General features: G+C 32.3%; 1 protein-coding gene across 4 annotated transcripts in view; it reads left to right on the forward strand.

Annotated features, from left to right (window-relative positions):
- LOC124540423 (latrophilin Cirl) overlaps positions 1-19,949 on the forward strand; it is a 301,607-nt gene that overhangs the window by 168,150 nt on the left and 113,508 nt on the right. For all 4 annotated transcript variants that reach the window (XM_047117971.1, XM_047117970.1, XM_047117972.1 and 1 more), the window contains one exon: positions 7,803-8,243. In XM_047117971.1, the coding sequence (XP_046973927.1) occupies positions 7,883-8,243 (361 nt within the window). In that variant the 5' untranslated portion in view covers positions 7,803-7,882. The remainder of the gene's footprint in view (positions 1-7,802; positions 8,244-19,949) is intronic.

Genomic DNA, 19,949 nt, shown 5'->3' on the forward strand with positions numbered 1-19,949 from the left:
ATACTTAGACATTCTTACGTGAAAACGAATGCTTAAAAAAGCATTTTACATAACTCAGTAGAACCGTACCAAGTATGCAGGGGGCAAGTTAGGATCCATGTCTAAATATAGTTCGTCTACAGCGTTCCTTTTAAAGATTAACGCCAGGACTAGACTTACGTATAAAACCTTACTAACGATAGACCTGCCTAGTTTTTACCTCTAGTTTATAGGGAAAATGCATATTGAATTATTCATAGCATATCAGATGTGGTGTGTGAGCAAAATGTTTTCTAAGATTACGGATATCATTTTAAATATAGAATATAAGCTTAGACGAACGTATTACAATACGTTTATTATTTTTAGTTATGTATATATCTATATATAATTGTTGCGTCTGTGTGGGATAATCTCCAAAGAGGATTTATTTTTTATATAATAACTAATAGCTTTCGCCCGCGGTTTCACCCAGATTTTAGAAGGTCTTTTGTATTATAATATATCCGTTATTGAAAGAATGAAAGAATTATACTTTATTGCACACCACAAACAAAAAACAAAAAAAAAAAAACAGAAAAAAAGAAGTACATTAAAAGTGTTGTACAACGGGCGGACTTATGGCTTATTAGCCATCTCTTTCAGACAACCCAATCAAAGGGAGATTTTAAAACCTGTAATTCTGTTATGTAAGCTATATTATTTTAAAGGATAACCACTTACTTATAAATATTTACATTAATCATGTATGTATAATAGATTAAATTTTAGTATGTATAGTTTTCACTATCACACAATCAATCAAAATCTCTCGTTAGTTTACAGTCTCGCGACATAAATTATAAAAGTAACATTAGATAAAAATGTACGGTTACATATGGCGTCCAATAAATACATATATAGTTAAGAAAATGAATAGCTCAAGATTAATCTGACGTTTAGTCTCTAAAGTAAAAACGTTGCAAGTGCAAATTTTCTAAAATATAAAACTTACAAAACCAGAGATAAAACAAACAATCCGTCAAGTGGGGGCAGCACCTGCGCCCTCCCTAGAGCTAGAGGAATGGACCTAGGGATTGCAAGGATAAATTACTGTTTATATTTCTTGCTGGCTTCCCCTCACAGCTGTCAACGGTTGCATGATTATAAATTAAATCACTTAAAATATGAAATGGCCGTCTTAAAAACAATTATGTGTATGATTATTTTGTATTCGTTTTATCGTTAGTTTATATATATAGTTCATATATACAAATAGAAATAGTCTGAGTAGGTTTTAGCTTAATCCCCAATTAATTGCATTCGCAAAAATACGCTCACATACTCGGGTTTTTTCCTACGAACTTAATCGAACTTGATCAGTTCAAATGTGTGGGTAAATCTTGCAACTAAAATTTTAAACTAGCGTTTTCTAATTGAGTTTAAATTTAGCTGGTGACTGTTTCTAGTAGTTACTTATTATCGTAGATTGTACGAAGTGGTCGCCAAATATGAACATTCAAAACGATTTATTTTTAAATAATACATTGTAAATTTTATAAACTTAATTTAAAAATAACAGGGATAATCCCATTGCTGGGTTAAGCACAATTAACACACTGCGCCAATGCCGGTTGATGGATGTGTATCCTATAGTATATTTAATTGATTTGTATAGGTATTTATTTTTGAACTATTTCCAAATTAAATGAAGTACGTTATAATTTAATCATCTTATTAAATATAAATTTGAATCATATTTAATAAAGCCCTGTAAACATCAGGCATATTAACGTAATGTCTAGCAACAATTTTATTTAAAATGTTTAACCGTTTAATAGCTTTAATTCTGAATTCATTCATCTCTGAACGTTTGGAGGTAAATAAATGGAGAATTAGGGTACAGAGGTTTTTGTATGAAATTTATAGTGAAGTTGAAATGGCTCAATTGTTAAAACATGTGAATTTCAACCAGAGGGGTCCGGGTTTAATCCAGTTAAGCATCATAAAGTTTTTTCACTGTCATTAATCTTGTGCTTGACGGAAAAGGTATATCGTGAGGAATCTTTCAAGTCATAAATGATTAAATAATTGTACTTTATATACTCTGTAATTGGAATGATGAAGAGTTAGTGAGTTAATAAGAGTGAGTTAAGCAATGTAACGTGTTTCAAAAGTGCTAAAAAAATCTTATAAAAATGATGAGCGGACTATAAAGAACTATTACTCTACAATTTTAGATATCTAACAAAATGTACTTTCATTGAAAATAAAACATAGTCCACAAATACCGAATGCAATAAACAACATCCATCGTGGTTCCGTATATCTGTTCAGAACATTCCGCAAACTATTCTCATATAATGGTAGATCTTCACGCGCAATGAAGCTTCGGCTATGACACAATAATTCATGACACCTGCAAAAGGTCTCACAGTATCCAATGAAACTCCAAACTCCTCCCCGGGGAGTTCTAATAATTTTCATTTACGACCTTTTTATCGTGGAACGGACAAATTTTCAAACGTTATAAAAATATTGCATCGACGTGCTATCCGATTTGTTATGTTTCAACTTCGGTTTTATTGTTGACAAGGTTCTCTTATTATTTCATAAAATTTTCACGAATATTCTTCAACGATAAATTCTATTGAAAAATGAAATTTTATTCTTTTTTTTCTATGGTATAGGTTGGCGGACGAGCATATGGGCCACCTGATAGTAAGTGGGCATCACCCATAGACAATGACGCTGTAAGAAATATTAACAATTCCTTACATCGTCAATGTGCCACCAACCTTGGGAACTAAGATGTTATGTCCCTTGTGCCTGTAGTTACATTGGCTCACTCACTCTTCAAACCGAAACACAACCATACTGAGCGGCACAACTTATTTGGCGGTAGAATAAACTAACTATTTAGGATTTTACACGACACAATTAAATTTTGAAATAAGAATTGTGCAATTGGTTTTATCAGTACAATACTACAAACATGTTAATTAAAACAAACGATTATAAACTTAAATCCAAAACAATAAAGATTAATATTGTATAACTTCATATATGCGATAATTATTGTATACATGCGTATCATACACATAGAACCTAAAAAGGAATTGTTCTAGGCCAAAATTGATACTCTAATTTGACTTCTATGATCCCAGTTTAAGTAGCTAAAGCACTTGTGTTATGGAATATCAGAAGTAACGACGGTACCACAAACACCCAGACCCAAGACATCATAGAAAATTAATGAATTTATCACATCGACTCGGCCGGTATGAACCCGGGACCTTGGAGTGGCGTACCCATGAAAACCGGTGTACACACTACTCAAAAATTTAAAAATGGAATTTTATTTAGTTAGATATATTATAAAAAAGTTCGGAATTAAATACGTATAGCATTTCTATCCTTTAAAACAAGAACAGCGGGATAAGCATGGAGATTAATGATTCAGTCCGGTCCGCACCTGAGGCTAGGACTTAGCTTCAGGGTGTACTAAATAGAAACATCTTATATACAAACACAGTTACAATAAACACACATACTAATTAATCGTTTGAATGAATTGTTATATATCGAATCAAATATACAGATGTGTTTAATTTTCAATATTTATCATTATATTCGATTGTACCAAGCGACTATCTGTTTTCAGATTTCGATTAAATATGATTTTTAATAATCTTAGTAACTAGTTTTGTGGCGCGACTTCGCTCGCGTTTCAGAAGTACTTCGTCAAGTGTTGTGTATGTTTAAAAAAATTAACTTGTCCTTGGAGTTCAAGCTTGCTTAAAAAAATGTCATCAAATTCGATTCAGCTTTGAAAGTGCAACAGACAAACATTTGTGCATTTATAATATCACTACATATTATAAAACAAAGTCCATACACTGCATCTGTCAGTATTCTCGCCATAAACTCAAAAACTACTGAACGGATTTTGATGCGGTTTTCGCTAATAGACAGGGGAATTCATAAGGAAGGTTTAGGTATATTATTTTTTTGATAATTTTGTGCAAATGAGTTGAAATAGAAAGACAATTGTTGAACAAAAAAAAATATATATATAAAAGATAATTTAAAAAAAAATATGTCCACCCGTGCAAAGCCGAGTAGGCCGCTAGTTAATAAAGTTAAGTATGTTAACTTTGAACCCCAGAAAATATCAACTATATGCTACATATATATTTCCCAGCTGTGAGCCTGTATGTGATCCCTAACCGAATGTAAACAAACCCATAAGGATAGTGTCCATCCCATAGAAGTAATGTGGAGGGATAAACCGGGAGATTAATGATGCTGCGCGATCTGCACCTGAGTTCGTAACTGCATCTGAACGTGGATGCTGGGTTTTGTTGCGTTTTTTAATACAATATGTTACGGAATTGGAAACATTTGTTGCAAGTTTTTGGGTTAATACAAGCTGGGTTATTATATAGATTACTGGTAGTTGTGTGGGTGTTAAAAAAAGGAGTAACTACTGAGTTTCTTGCTGGTTGTCGGTAGAATCTACTTTCCGAACTGATGGTAGCTTCACTTAATTATTAAATAGCGATTTAAAAGTGCCTGTAAAGCCTACTTGAATAAAATATATATTGATATTGATTTTTGATTTTGGTTGTAGTTTTCATGTGTAAGGAAAAAAATAACCTTTCTTGAAGTTCATGTTTGCTTCACACCAAATTTCATTAAATAAGTTTAATCGTTTTGGTCGTGAAAGAGCGACGACGGACATACATAAATGCTTTCACATTTATAATATTAAAATAGGTTAGCGATTTTTCCGCTTAGGAATACTTGGCCCAGCAATGATAGATTGTTAATTTTATAGTACGTTTATAATGAAAGCCTAACAGACAAAGAAAATATCTTCATTTTTGGATCAGGAAACTGAGTGAGATCGATTTAAAAAGTTTCAACATAATCGTTTTAGCAGACATGGATATCAAAAATACAAACATACATTAAATTTGTTAACACAAAGAAAATTACGCACACATACTTGCGAATTTAGTTAAAAAATAGATGACTACATTTTTATCTTTTATCTATTTTTTATTTTCCAGACTCCATTCTCATATATAATTGTATTTAATGACCGTTAATAGTAATAACGACGTCTTTGTGTATCAATTTTATTATCATTTTTTCATTAACCTTCTTTTTGTATTCGATTGCTTTTTATCTATTTTCACTTGTATCTATAAATAACAGAGTAATCCCCTTTTCATTATTACATATATTTGCCTTGAAAATATTGATATACATAACATTGTTGGATCAACATTGAAAAAAGTATTTTTATTGATATATACTCACCCAATCAAATATTAAACTCGACTAAAGCGTTAGACGTGAGTAATTGGCGCTTATCATTCATTCAGCGAATAATTTTCAACACATTCAAAAACATTCGGTCATTGGCATAACCAATCGATCAAATATAACGAGCTCCCTAGCTCGTTAGTTCTAGACGATCGTTAATACTACAAGAACAAGTTCATTTCATTCGTTCTTATCTCCTCGAAGGACGCAGGTGTTCCCCCCCTTAACCCCTAACACACGATAACACAATGTCACATCGTCTGATGAATTGCTTATTAGATTGGCTACACCTTTCCTGTATCTTCCGTTTATATTTTCACCAATATTCTATGAACCATCTATAGAACCTTATCGTATTAAATTGTTATATTTATAACAGAGGGTTGTTATAGAAAATGGTACGGTTTATTAAAAGTTACTTAGTGAGGAAAGGTGCTTTAAAACTGCCAAATAATTCAAGCATAGTTTTATCTATAATTTAAAGATAATATTGGTTAATGTTTATCCATTTTGCTGATCATCTTTTACGGCATTAAAGCATCACAAGCAGGTATAGGAATATTTTCCTTTTATGAAGTAAATATCTGTTTCGTAAGGTTTTACAAATGGTATCCGTTACTGTTACTCTCGCGTCGATATAGCGTGACATTGTATAGTCTGTCTCAATTGAATGACGTTTTGAAATCGCATTGGAAGATACTCAAATAAGCGAATTCAAAACAAATAATTTTACTTGGTGGTAGAGCTTTGTGCAAGCCCGTCTGGGTAGGTACCACCCACTCTTCAGTTCTTTACCGCCAAATAACAGTACTCAGTATTGTTGTGTTCCGGTTTGAAGGGTGAGTGAGCCAGTGTAACTACAGGCACAAGGGACATAACATCTTAGTTCCCAAGGTTGGTGGCACATTGACGATGTAAGGAATAGTTAATACTTCTTACAGCTTCGTTGTCTATGAGCGATGGTGACCACTTATTATCATTATATATATGCTCGTCCGCCAACCTATACCATAAAAAAAAACTTTAAAAATATCCGTACAAATTATACCGAAATAACGCTTAGTTTTATTTAATACTTCATATATTGTTTATAATTAAAAAAACAAGCCAGTAATAACGGAGATACAGAGGTTACAAAACTCTTTAGTAAATAATTTATCCATTTCTATAATAATATGATTAAGATTGTTATTTGTATGTTGGGGATAATCTTCGAAATCATTAGGATCCAATACTAAAATATTTTCCCCTGATAGAAAACTAAATTATAATTTAATGATATATATGTATTATAAATGATATTAATATCACGCTTATTAGCTATTACAATTTTTCGAACAAGTAGAAAATAAATTACTCTCAAAACTGAATATATCTAAAAGATATAATCCATTACATGTTATGCGTAACCAAAAAATCGTTCGCCCCGAAATGCGAAATAACTGGGCTTAGGTTAAAGGTGACCTTTTTTAATAATAAATTGTATCTATGCAGAACCAAAGTAGATTCAAATATTTAAAAATCTTAAAATATTCTGCTGCTATTCTAGTCAACAACAACATCAGCCTGTAATTTTCCCACTGCTGGGCTAAGCCCTCTCCTTTTGAGGAGAAATTTTGGAACATATTCATCCACGCTGTTCCAAAGCGGGTGGAATACACATGTGGCAGAATTTCTATGAAATTAGACACATTCAGGTTTCCTCACGATGTTTTCCTTCACCGCCGAGCAAGAGATGAATTATAAACACAAATTAAGCACATGAATATTCAGCGGTGATTGCCTGGGTTTGAACCCGCGATGATCGGTTAAGATGCACGCCTTCTAACCACTGGGCCATCTCTTCGCTCGAAGTTCTAGTGTTAGACTTAAAGTATAGTTAAGTTACATGGTCTGTAACCTGTTATAGCATTATTGAGATGGAACAAAACGAATTATTTTGAATTACGGCGTAAGCGAACGGAAACATAAAAGCTTCTAAAGGCTTGTTTATGGTGTTGTTACATAAAAATAAGGCGAGTTAGCGCAACAAATTGCGTGTAAGTTTTATGATAGAATCGTTACAGTGATCATCCTCTTAAATAAAATAAAAAAATAACATTATAAAATAAAATGTATAAAAATTCACAAAATTATTTTGCGGTATAATTCGTTCATCGTTATTTTTGTACTTAAAATGCATCAATATTTATTCATTGTATATTAAAGTAAGAAAGCTTCTACAAGCACTTTTGAATCACATACAAAATTACATATATTAAATGAATCGTAAATCGGAATGTAGATTCTACCGAGAAGATCCGGCAAGAATCTCAAAAGTTACTCTTTGTAAAATCTCAAAATAAAACTTTGTCCTGTCAATTTTCATATACACATATATACATTAGACATAATATTTCTTACAGTTATTAGTTATGCATAAGGGTGAAGGTGACCCCTCATAAAAAATAAAATAAAGTGTTACCTTTTGTTTATATAACATTATTAACCTATTATTATTTTTGTTACAGATGCCAACACAAGATGAAGCGGCAATTTGACGATACAAATAAAATTAAATTTTAACACCAAACACAAGAAAACATCAACAATGACGGTTAAACCTAACCGGGTTTCAGAACCTTTAGAAAGGGTCGTGAACACCAAGAAAAAATGCCTTCTAGATCTGAAATCACTTCTAGAAGACAGAGGAGGAATCATAGAAGCTAGTACGAAAGGAGGCTTTAAAAGAAATGTCTTCGAAAAAGATAAAGATTCTAGCAATAATAGTCCTTACCGTTCAAACAATAATGTTAGTTTTGGTGTAACAACTTTTAGTGAAAGCAATAATACTATGAGGTTTAGTGGGAAATCAGTTAAAGGGCGGTGCTGTAGACTTAAAACTATTATGTGTTTGTTATTAGTGGCCATATTTGTGGATACGAGACTGCAGGCAGAAGCGAGAAGTTCAGGTAAGAGAAATTATTTTATTTTAATCTATAATCAATATTTACAAATACAAAAGGGACTATGTTTATTTATTTATTGTGAGGTTTTTAGTTCATCATTACATAGTACAAAACAAAGTCGCTTATGGCTGTCTGTCGCTGTGTATATGTATGTTTAGATGATTAAAATTATGCAACGGACTTTGATGAGGTTTCCTTTAAAAGATACAGTGATTCGAGAGGAAGGATGTAAAGAAACACTGATAATTTTAGAAGTGTCTACTGTGTCATAGCATTGCTTCCGAAGCCGGGGTCGCTAGTAAAGGCTAAACTAAAACCATATAAATGAAACAGAAAATGGCAAATGGTACCGAAACCAGTTTATCTCCCCCCATCTCACTTGTCGGCAAAACCAAACCAATGTTAATAGTACGCCACGCGCTTCCCCACGTGATAGAAAGTGGGGGGTGGTACTCCCAGGTCCACCGGGTTTACCCACTAAAAAACCAGCGGTACCCTCTCCGTCTTTCGCCGGGCTCCACGGGATCGCTTACGCATGCTACCGTGACGACGCCTCTGCTATGACTAAGCCTATAATTGAATTAAAAATCACAGAATATACATTGATTGAAGTTAAATGAGTTATCCAGGTCATACAAAGATGACTAAGTTAGTACGTGCGGTATAACCTAAACTAAGTTTAAGATCCATTAATTATCACTTAGTCACAAAACCCACTAACTAACACACGATAACCACAATGTTTTAAAAAATGTTTACTCATAAAGAAATTTACATTTTGAGTATTTACTTAGGAGCGTTCTCGTTTGATTTACCTTTAATGGCATTATTGAATCATTTTCATTATTCATCGAAACTTCCATTAATTATTTTTTTAAACTTAGTGTTAATTTGTTAAACTAACAATACATTGTTGGATTCCAATTTCCTCGAATTTCATGTTTGAATTATTTCCTTTGAATATATTCTTTTTCGGAAACAAGATTACTAATATACACTTAGATCTGAGATGACCCAGTGATTAGAACGCTTGCATCATAACGGATGTCGGGTTCAAACCCAGGCAATCACCACTATATATATATATGTGTTTAATTTGTATTTATAATTAATCTCGTGCTCGGCGGTGAAGGAAAACATCGTCAGGAAACCTGTATACATGTGTCTAATTTCATCAAAATTCTGCCATATGTGCATTCCACCAACCCGCATTGGATCAGCGTGGTGGAATGTTCCAAGCCCTCTCTTTAATGGAAGAGGAGGCCTTATCCCAGCAGTGGGAAATGTACAGGCTGTTACTTTACTTTAATATACACGTTATTTATATGCTTAGTTGTTGATAGTCTAATCGAATAAGCAATAAAGTAATGACTTTAGTCTGCTTGAGGGAAATCATCTCCAACAATAATAATATTTCAAATAGTAATAAGTACTCGTTTAATGCAGCTCGCTGTCTCAAACGAGTCTCTTACCAAAGTGCCATAAGTAAAAACATTTAAATATATTAAAATCGAAGCAATAACTTGAATTAAAAGTAGACGTAGCAAAGTTACAAATAAAATAAAACTTTTTAAGTAAACGCTATGAACCGAATAAGCCACATTGGAAATGTCGATATTTTCTGTAATTAAAGTTTTTTTTTAAGACTTGTTGTATTAAAAATATTTGTAATTATTTTTGTAGTCTTTTCAACATCTAATGGACGAGAACGTGCATTGGATTATACTTCAAATTAATCTTCAGGAATGAGGAGACCCCAAAAAAACATATGATGAAGATATTTTTTTATACAATTCATCAAGTCACTTCTAGAAATATGTATAGCTATACGGACAGGATAACGTGTACCCATTTTTTATGTCATATATGGCAAACGAGCAGGAGGCTCACCTGATGGATAGTGACTACCACCGCCCATGGACATCTGCAGCACCAATTGACGACCTCCGTGGTGGAGTAGTGTGTACACCGGTTTTCATGGGTACGCCACTCCGAGGTCCCGGGCTCGCTTCCCGGCCGAGTCAATGTAAATTATCATTAGTTTTCTATGTTGTCTTGGGTCTAGGTGTTTGTGGTACCGTCATTACTTCTAGAAATTACACACACACACACACACACTCACACTATGTTATTGAATATGTGTGTGTTGTATGATAGTGTTTTCCTTAAATACTAAGGCGAATTATAACTGAATTAAACTAGGTGTTTGTCTAGGTTTAAGCTCGCAATCATCGATAACATGCACGCATTCAAATCAGTGCTATGTATGGGTCTTTAAAGATCGAATTAAAACCTAATAATTGAACATTTGAATATGTCATTACATTGAGATTGACACTAAAGCAATAAAATAGCTATCAAATATTGACGACCTCCGTGGTCGAGTAGTATGTACACCGATATTGAGTACGCCACTCCGAGGTCCCGGGTTCGATTCCCGGCCGAGTCGATGTAGAAAAAGTTCATTAGTGCCTTGGATCTGGGTGTTTGTGGTACCGTCGTTACTTCTGATTTTCCATAACACAAGTGCTTTAGCTACTTACATTGGGATCAGAGTAATGTATGGGATTTGTCCAACATTTATATTTACCAAACAAATAAAATACCGAGAAATCTATACATATGTATATGAACGGTATATTGATAAAAAGTTATGAAACTTCAAAAATAGAGACTTATATCTTAAAGACTAATAACGCACTTGCAAGGCCCCGGTGTTGCAGATGTTCCAGAGTGTAGTACTTTCTATCAGGTGCACGACGGTCACCTATTTAATATATAAATACATATATATCATTGGCTTTTTATACATACATCATTAACATTACATAGTATACAAAAAAGTCGCTTACCGCTGTCCCTATATATGCTTAGATCTTTACAATTACGCAACCGTTTTTCGATACTTTTTTTTTATTAAATTGAGTGAGATATGAAGGTGATATATATATTACTTGGTTGTAGGGCTTTGTGCAAGCCCGTCTGGGTAGGTACCACCCACTCAGCAGTTATTCTACCGCCAAATAACAGTACTCAGTATTGATGTGTTCCGGTTTGAATGGTGAGTGAGCCAGTGTAACTACAGGCACAGGCACATTGACGATGTAATGAATAGTTAATATTTCTTACAGCTTCATTGTCTATGGGTGATGGTGACCACTTACCATCAGGTGGCCCATATGCTCGTCCGCCAACCTAAAACAAAAAAAAAAGGTTTTTGTAAATGGAAAATATAGTAAAGGAACACTGATCATTTTAGGTGTTTCTAATATTATGTCTTAAATAAACAAATCTGTTGAATTTTTAGTATCGGTAAATCTTTCTAAATAGATTTATTTAGTATAGTTATACAACAAACGGTACAAGGCCTAGTGAAAGGAGTATATTTTACATGTACCAGTTAAGTGGATAAACACTACGGGTTTTGTTCTTCATTTCTCATGATTAACACTTTGATTATGTATTCTCAGATGTTGCTTTACGGCGTATCTTTCAATTTGTTTCATTTATCAATGTTAAGAAAATTTAGTAGAACTAAGTTAATTTTAAATCCGGTTCGATTTTAGATGTTCCGGATTTGAACCGCCTATACTATGTTATGATTCATTACTGGGACACTTCGGATTTTTATGATACTTATCTATAAAGTATTAACAATTCCTTTTATCGCTAATGTAATCTGTGAAGCTTAGATATTATGTCTCTTGCACCCTTTCTCTCACTGGCTCACTCACTCTTTAAATCTCGACACAACAGTATGCCGTGTCATAAATACAAATCATGAGTAAAAAATACATTCTTTACCAATGTAATGTAATGTATGTAATGTAAGGCATATTACTCAATACAAAATTATGCAGATGATAAAAAAGCGTTGAATTAATACTTGTTGACTTCAGGCAGGATATATTACATTCATATATATTTGTATTTAACTAACGTGACCGTATTTTTAAATGTTGAAAAAGAATATGTAACTCTTCTCTGTAGAATTTACTTTCCGAACCGATGGTAGCTTCACTTAATACAGTTGATAAATAACGATTCAAAAGTGCTTGTATTGCTACTCGAATAAAGTATATTTTGATTATGATTTTTTGATTAAGTTATGCCTGTTTGGTTATAGAATATGTGATGAGTAAGTAGGTATATATTTAGACAGTTTTGAGCTAAGTAAATAATGCCTAAAACCAAAATTTGATAACATTTGTCATACACACTCACGAACCCGTTACAACATCACCTGTCAAGAAAACACTGCTACTTCCAAACTATGGCGAAACTACACGCAGAAATAAACTTCCTGTTAACTTAGTTACAAATATAGCGGAAATGTTGTATAATTTATCAGCTACATGTTTATGATTATATATTTCCAATCCCAAGACATATTCTGCGACTTACTTTTAATATAATTTTGGTCATAAATATAATCTCGAATTGATTTTCAGAAAGTATTTACAACACGAATAAGGTTTCATTGCAATTTTATTGCACGTATTTATTTCCGCAACGATAATACCTATTATTAATTTCAAACAAAAACAAACATTAAACAATCTGCAAATAACATTAAACTCGAAATGAAAATGTACACGATACAGTAACAGGAAACACATAAATCCAGGAACATTTTCCGAACAGTTTAATTTTTAAAAATAATATAATTGGCCGAATAAGCCAATCAACTAATCGTTTGCAGATTATGAAAAAAAAAAAAAAAATAGAAAACGTTCGTTCGACCCTTTCATAATACGAAACAATCTGCTAATCGAACGATTGCAAAGCTTTGCCGATACATGAAAAAAAAAAACACAAATTAAATCAACTGCAGACCGGTTGGAAAAAATTAAATTGTTATATTTCCTAATTGCTCGCGATCTAGAAAACACTCCCGGAGCGATGCGAACCGTTTAATCCTTTATAGAAACCAATCTACCGCGAATTGAAAAGAAAAAAAAAACGTGCAAAATATCCTCAGGTATACCGAGAGGTCCAATCATACCATAATCCATTAAGATTTCGCTTCGCTCCGTCGAACACACTTCCAAACTCCCGCGAGGTAAATATTTCAACCTTACCCCCTCCCCTTTCCTAAGTATAATGTATTCTACATCTCCCCCTCAGACCTCATCTTTCCGTCCCTATTTTGCATGAAGGGGGAATTTAAATTGTGTAATCTAACTTTCAATTCATTCATACATTCAACGCCATCTCTAGGTGATAAATTGAAACTCGAATGGATTCTTAGAGTCATTTAGCCTTTGGATAGGTGAAGTTATTGATATAGAACCTAGACTTTTCTGTCACATAGGTAACTAAACAGAATAACTGGTAAATTATGATGATTCCGCTTCTGAAATATGTAACGAAGCCGTATCACATGATATATCACAAATCGTGAAAAAATTGGGCATACCGTTTTTGGCGTGTACTGTATTAAATGTAAAATCTATTCGGAAAGTAAATTCTACCGAGAAGAATCGCCATAAAACTCAGTATATGATTTTTGTAAGTGTATATAAGTAACGTTGTTTCATAAGTTACTCAATCTCGCACATAACGAATTAAGTACATTGTACTCTATGATGGAATTGTATGCAATATGATTACTGTCGTCTAATAGTAAAACGCAACTTGTCTCGAACTTACAATGTATAAACAAAATAAATACATCTCAAATAAAAGGAAAACCAATACAAGTTTGTAACCTAAATGTCTCAATGTTATTTAAAAACTTCGCATCAGCAATCTGCATCAAGAGATTTTCACAAAAAATCTCACAGAGAACAACACCAGAAACATAGATTTTGTACAAGAAGTATTACGTAGTGAATTTCACTAATAAAAACCTTTATGAAACCGACGCTTACAATATGAAAAAGTTATGATGAAAATTCAGTTGTGTTATCAAATATAATTCTGTCTCCAAGCTAGCTTTACACATTTCACGTGGATTCCCTTTGTCTTCATTTAGACGACCATTTTTCTTGTTTATCCGTTATCTGGTTAGAAAAAACATAGCTCCTATTTACAAAAGCGTCGGAACTATATCCGGCAAGTTTCCATTTTGTAAATGCCCCGTAATTAAATTACAGTGTATGTCGATGTTTTTCGACGAAAAGTGCTTTTGTTATAATCGAATTGTGAGGATTTATAGCAAGTTTTATCGAGACTAATATCACTATAATTGAACCGTACTGCGCTATCAATCTTTGTTCTGATACTATTGTTCTATTTTCAAAACGATTGAGTATTCGAACTAATATTTTACACATTGATAGGGTAAATTTTATAATAAATAATTGTTTCGTATTTTGTTCCTCCAATGGACCCACGCCAGGCATAATCAGATTGCAAATGAGATTTTAAAAATGTAATCAGTAGGATCATTTGACGCTTATTAAAAAGCATAAATAAAAAAAACAAGTCTCGGATTTAGTATTACCAAATGCACTCATGATGTTAATCTCGGGGAAACTCAAAGAGATAAAAATAATATAGGCACATGTTCACCTATTATCCAGGTGTCATCTAAATGGGAACTCGAAAAGGTTCCGAGTTTTATCAAATGAGAATTGCAATCAGTGTTAATGAATGGAAGAGGGGCCGTCTGAATGTGACATCATAAAATTAGCTTCTAAAAAGCCTAAAAAGTACCAACTAAATGCATTAACCCTTTCTAATTACTGATGAAACGGCTGAAGTGGAATGAGTGAAAATCAATAGTTACGAATTTCATTTCGCTATTAATAGATTTCCTGAGCTCCGATTCGAAAACAAGATTTTTATTAGAAGTATTATTTTCAATATGTATTCTAATGTCGAGTGATATTAATACATCGTAGTAAAATCTTCATTTCACATCAAAATTACGCTCAGAAATGCCAAATAGAGGAATACCACAAGCTTCAATTTTCATAATTAAACTTGGCATATTGCCAATGTTCCATCATGACGAATATCTTTGAAAAGAATCAACCAAGAATTGATATCGAATAACGAGAAAGCTACCGAAGCTTTGTGTGATGTATATGCAGACATTACTTTAATATCGGTTTACGTTATTAAGAAAAATTAAATTCAGATAAACAATTTTCCAATACCTAATTCGATCATTGCCTTAATTTTCTTTAGATTTTTGTGAACTAGAAATTAACAAAATTAAATTTACTAGATAAAAATCCAATCAAACATCGATGTTAAAAAAAAATTGAAAAATTGTATATCGCTACAGCCCCATACTTTTTTGACGATAATACAGAAGTGTCGTATGAAAACGTGATGAAAACGCCAGTTTTATAGTTCCGCTGACCCGGTTCTTTTTCGTCGATGTAGTTTTTGTTTCAGATCTATTTATGCGACAATAGCTCGATTTGACAATGCATGTTTCACGTGACGTACGCAAAGAAATTAAAACAAATTTACTCTAAATTTGCTTTGAAGGTTCTAATAGAGCTTTGTTTTATTATATAGTAGTAGCCCGTGGCTTCACTAGTGTTTTAGGGTGTTGGTTGTTATGTGTGAGGCAAAAAAGTAGCCTATGTCCTTTCTCGGAGTTCAAGTTTGCTTCATGTTATATTAATAAAGATTATTTATTATTAATTCATATCTCTTGAGTTTCATTGGTCATGTTTTCTTCTCCGAACAGGTGGTAGTGTTTACTTAGTCTATCGTGTAAATGTGATTCAATATTGAGTCATTTGAATTTGGAATATTGGAATCTTTTAACTTAAATATTTTTATTTATTTTCCTCGTGTCATCAATCATTTGGAATCCTTAAGGTCTTCCCCTAATAGCTGACTTATTATTACCATTGAGAATCAATGATTAATTCGAATTTTGTTATTATTATATTTGATAGTTTTGTACGAATATATTAATTCTAATTCAATAAAATCATTACAATGTTAGGAAAATTTATAGCTGTATCTACTATGATTCTCATACAACCTTTAAAGGAATAATCGACCTCTTATAATGTGATAGGTGTTTTAATTACATGTCATGGGTACGGACGGTACATGACTATGTAAATTGCCTGCATTATATCATCGACAAGTTTACTAGACCCATTGTCCTCCAGGAAACAATGCGGCATAACTTATAGATTTTCTTACTTTGTCTTTGTGAAAGGAGAGCTAAGTTTCTTTAAGCTTCCATTTTGCTCTTAAAATATCTAGAGAACTAAGGAGGTATAATTTTAAAGATGACAACAGCGTACAGCCTCTTCAGGTGGACGTAATTGAAAATTGCCAGTAATGACCTTTATGGAGTAAACGAATTTGTACCTTATGTTGATGGAAATAAAATTGATATTACATTGAAGCTGAAACTTATTGCTTATAAAAGTATGATGTAGGACAATGGGTATAAGAAGGGTTGTGTGATAAAGGTGCAGACAAAGGTTTTTGACGGTCAGTATTGTTAACCTAACCTAAGTTTTATTATTAAACATAGTAATTTTGAGCTTAAAATTTTAATAACTTCTTTGAAATTTTATTACTCACATTTAATAAAACTACAAAATTCTGTTTGTATAAGAATAATCTTTGGTTAAGATATCTTCAGGGTATTTTATCAAAAGATAATTGATTATTAGAGTAAGGGGAATAGAAAGTTGCATAGACACTTGTGTCCTATAATGTGATCTGCGTCGTTTATAAGTCTCCCTTGGTAGTACGCCCTGGACTAAAATTGACCAGGAAGACATCATCATCAACACCAATATACAAACAGTCATAATTGTCCATTTTTCACATTACGATACTTGATTATATCCAAACCCTAACAGGTTTTCGAAATAATATTTTTGCACCATACGTTTATTTGGTTCAAAATTTTTATCATTCATATCAAATTCTAAAAATGTAAAAAATTTTGATAAAACTAGAATTAACGTATAGTCAAAGGCCATAATATCGTACTGTATATACATATATGATGTAACGAATATACAAAATATAAATAGACGTTTTCTTGAATTTCCATTCACGCGTTCAACACTGGACAACGTTTGCTGCTATCGGCCCTCGGGGAATCCCCTTAGAAGTCACCTTTTTCGAGAGATTTTTATTCGTTAACAACCTTCACAGTAAAAAGAGAAGTTCTGACCAGGAAAATTTGCCTCGAGAACATTACAGTTTGTAAACAAGACGCAGGTCATACACCAGGGAGTGATTTAACAACGCGTATTAGAGTCTGTTGATACAAAAAAGGTTGGAAGACATTTCAACAACAATGTCTGTATTGAAATAGATTTTAAATTTAGAACTTATTTTGTTGCGTGTATTTCAAAAGAGGTTTTAATGATTATAAGATTTTCTTATGAACTTGTCTTATTTGGGTATTTTAATTTAAGTACTTAAAAGAACTACCAATATTCAGAAAACGTGGAGCTCTGATCTTTCCTTTAGAAACATATGTTGTTACATTTACTTCCTAATAGTAATCTCTATTATAATCCGAATACAACAAGATAGTTAACATATAGTTCTACAATAGTAAGCAATAGCTAAATGCCTGCACTTAGAAGTTATTCCTCATGAACTACCATTACTACTGGAATATCTACGAACTTGGTACAAATGTCAGAATACATGGTGTATATCTTTCAATCAAAAACCAATTACAATAGTTTCTGCGAAACATAACTGCTATAGTAAACTTGTATACAATCAACGCAGCCTTATCTTGATCGAACTAAGAACGACCCTCGCGGGAGAGACCTGTATGGGAACCCTACAATACTGAAAAAGGAAACTCCAAATAGTTCATCCCACTCTTCCCTCTATAAAACTCTATAGGTCAAAGAGAGATAGCACATCGAAGGTGCATAGTGGTAGTCAGAAACAAAAGTGATGACAGAGTAAGTGTCATGGTTTTTTGATTATGAATTCTGCCAAGGTTACGATAGAGTCGCATTTTGATTGGCAATTAGTTGTAATGATATAAGCAAGTTTTAATTGGTATAGGAGTAAGATGAAGTTATATGGAAGAGTTATTTCTTGTGGTTCTGCTTGCGTGAAAATCAGATCAAAGTTAATTTAAAAGCAGTAAGTATTGATTTTTCATATTAGACGTTATATAAAACTGAGTGTTATGAGATAGCCATTAGATTGATTGAAAATGTGTTTGTAAATAATATTGGTATCTTTAAACATTGCACAGTATTTTTAAAACATACTGTTGAATATTATATTAAAATTTCGATATCGTGCTTTTCTAACTTTCAATGTACATTCAATAAATGTAATTATCTAATGATAATGTTGATCTAATATTTGATTACTTATTAGATTCTCTATCGATAATAAATTGATATTTCTGATAATTAAATTTTTTCAAAGATTTGTCTAAAACACAATAAAATAAATATTAGATTTTTTGTTATTACCATTTTGAGAAAAATCTTCCGTATAAAAGGGTTCTTTCGATGAGAAGGATTAGAGCTAATTCCACCATACGATACGATCAGTTATACTTTGTTTGGCCTTGAAGCCTCGATCATCAGTTATACTTCATATATTCTCATATAACACTGTCTGTTTGTCTTTCACGACGAAACTGCTGAACCGAATTCCCTGAAATTTGGTATGAATAAAAGTTGAACTCTAATAAACGACATAGACTACTTTATTCCTGACCTATGATATATAACCAACATCTAAAACGCAAGCGTATCCGCGGGAGACTAATAGTGTTAATATAAATTTAACTGTATTAAGTGATTGCAATGAAACAAATGAAAATGTTTTCAACGTGTAAGCTGATACCCAAGTTATAATAGAGTTTTAATCTTTATTTAATTCCATTGTTCACCTGTCTAATAATATTGTAAGGATTATCATACGAAACATAAAACCTTAAGGGATATTCGACCTTGCCATTCGAAATTAGTCTTTATAAATAAAGGAATAAGGGTCATGTGTTGGTACTATTATTCCTTCGTTAGGCAATTTGACCGGCCAATGTTTCATTGTGAGGTTTAAATTTGTTTTACGCTTAGTCAGCACTGCTTGTAAGTTCCCACGAACTGCTATGATTCCAGGTGTACTTAATTTAGGTAAAACATATAGACTAATAAAAAAAACAGAGCTATCATAGACATATTTGACAGTTCTAAAATGTGTATTGTCTGCTTATTTATAATCTATATCAAAAATATTTCCATGCGGATTTTAAATTAAGAATAATATTAATTTAAAAAACAAATCACTATCAAATACGTATAAATAACACGATTATTCTAATTTCGTAACATAAAATGCTTAAAATACCTAATTGGATAACACCTCATAAGTAATGTACTGCCGTACCTTGATTTAAGCGACACTTTCATTAATATTTTATACATCTATATTAATGAAGTTTTACTACAAAAGGATTAGTGAATCATTTGACGTTTCGTCGTATAATTAACATAATTTTTAACGAAAACTTTCAATAAATATAATAGTGGGTGTGAAAAATGTATATAATGATTGTATCAACTTTACGTCAAAGTTTATATTAAAATAATAATGTATAGTATATTTATTATATGATTATAATGTCTTAATTGGCAATACTTTACTTAAGAATGGATTCTAGATTTATCATATTTGATTCATTGTTAGTCACTACAAAAAGAATATGCTTACTGTTTTATTAAATGAATATATAAATGTGACGACAAAATGGATGAATATTATAAAAATAATTTTGTT

This window comes from Vanessa cardui, chromosome 25 (genome assembly GCF_905220365.1).
Source record: "Vanessa cardui chromosome 25, ilVanCard2.1, whole genome shotgun sequence".
Classification (NCBI taxonomy): Eukaryota; Metazoa; Arthropoda; class Insecta; order Lepidoptera; family Nymphalidae; genus Vanessa; species Vanessa cardui.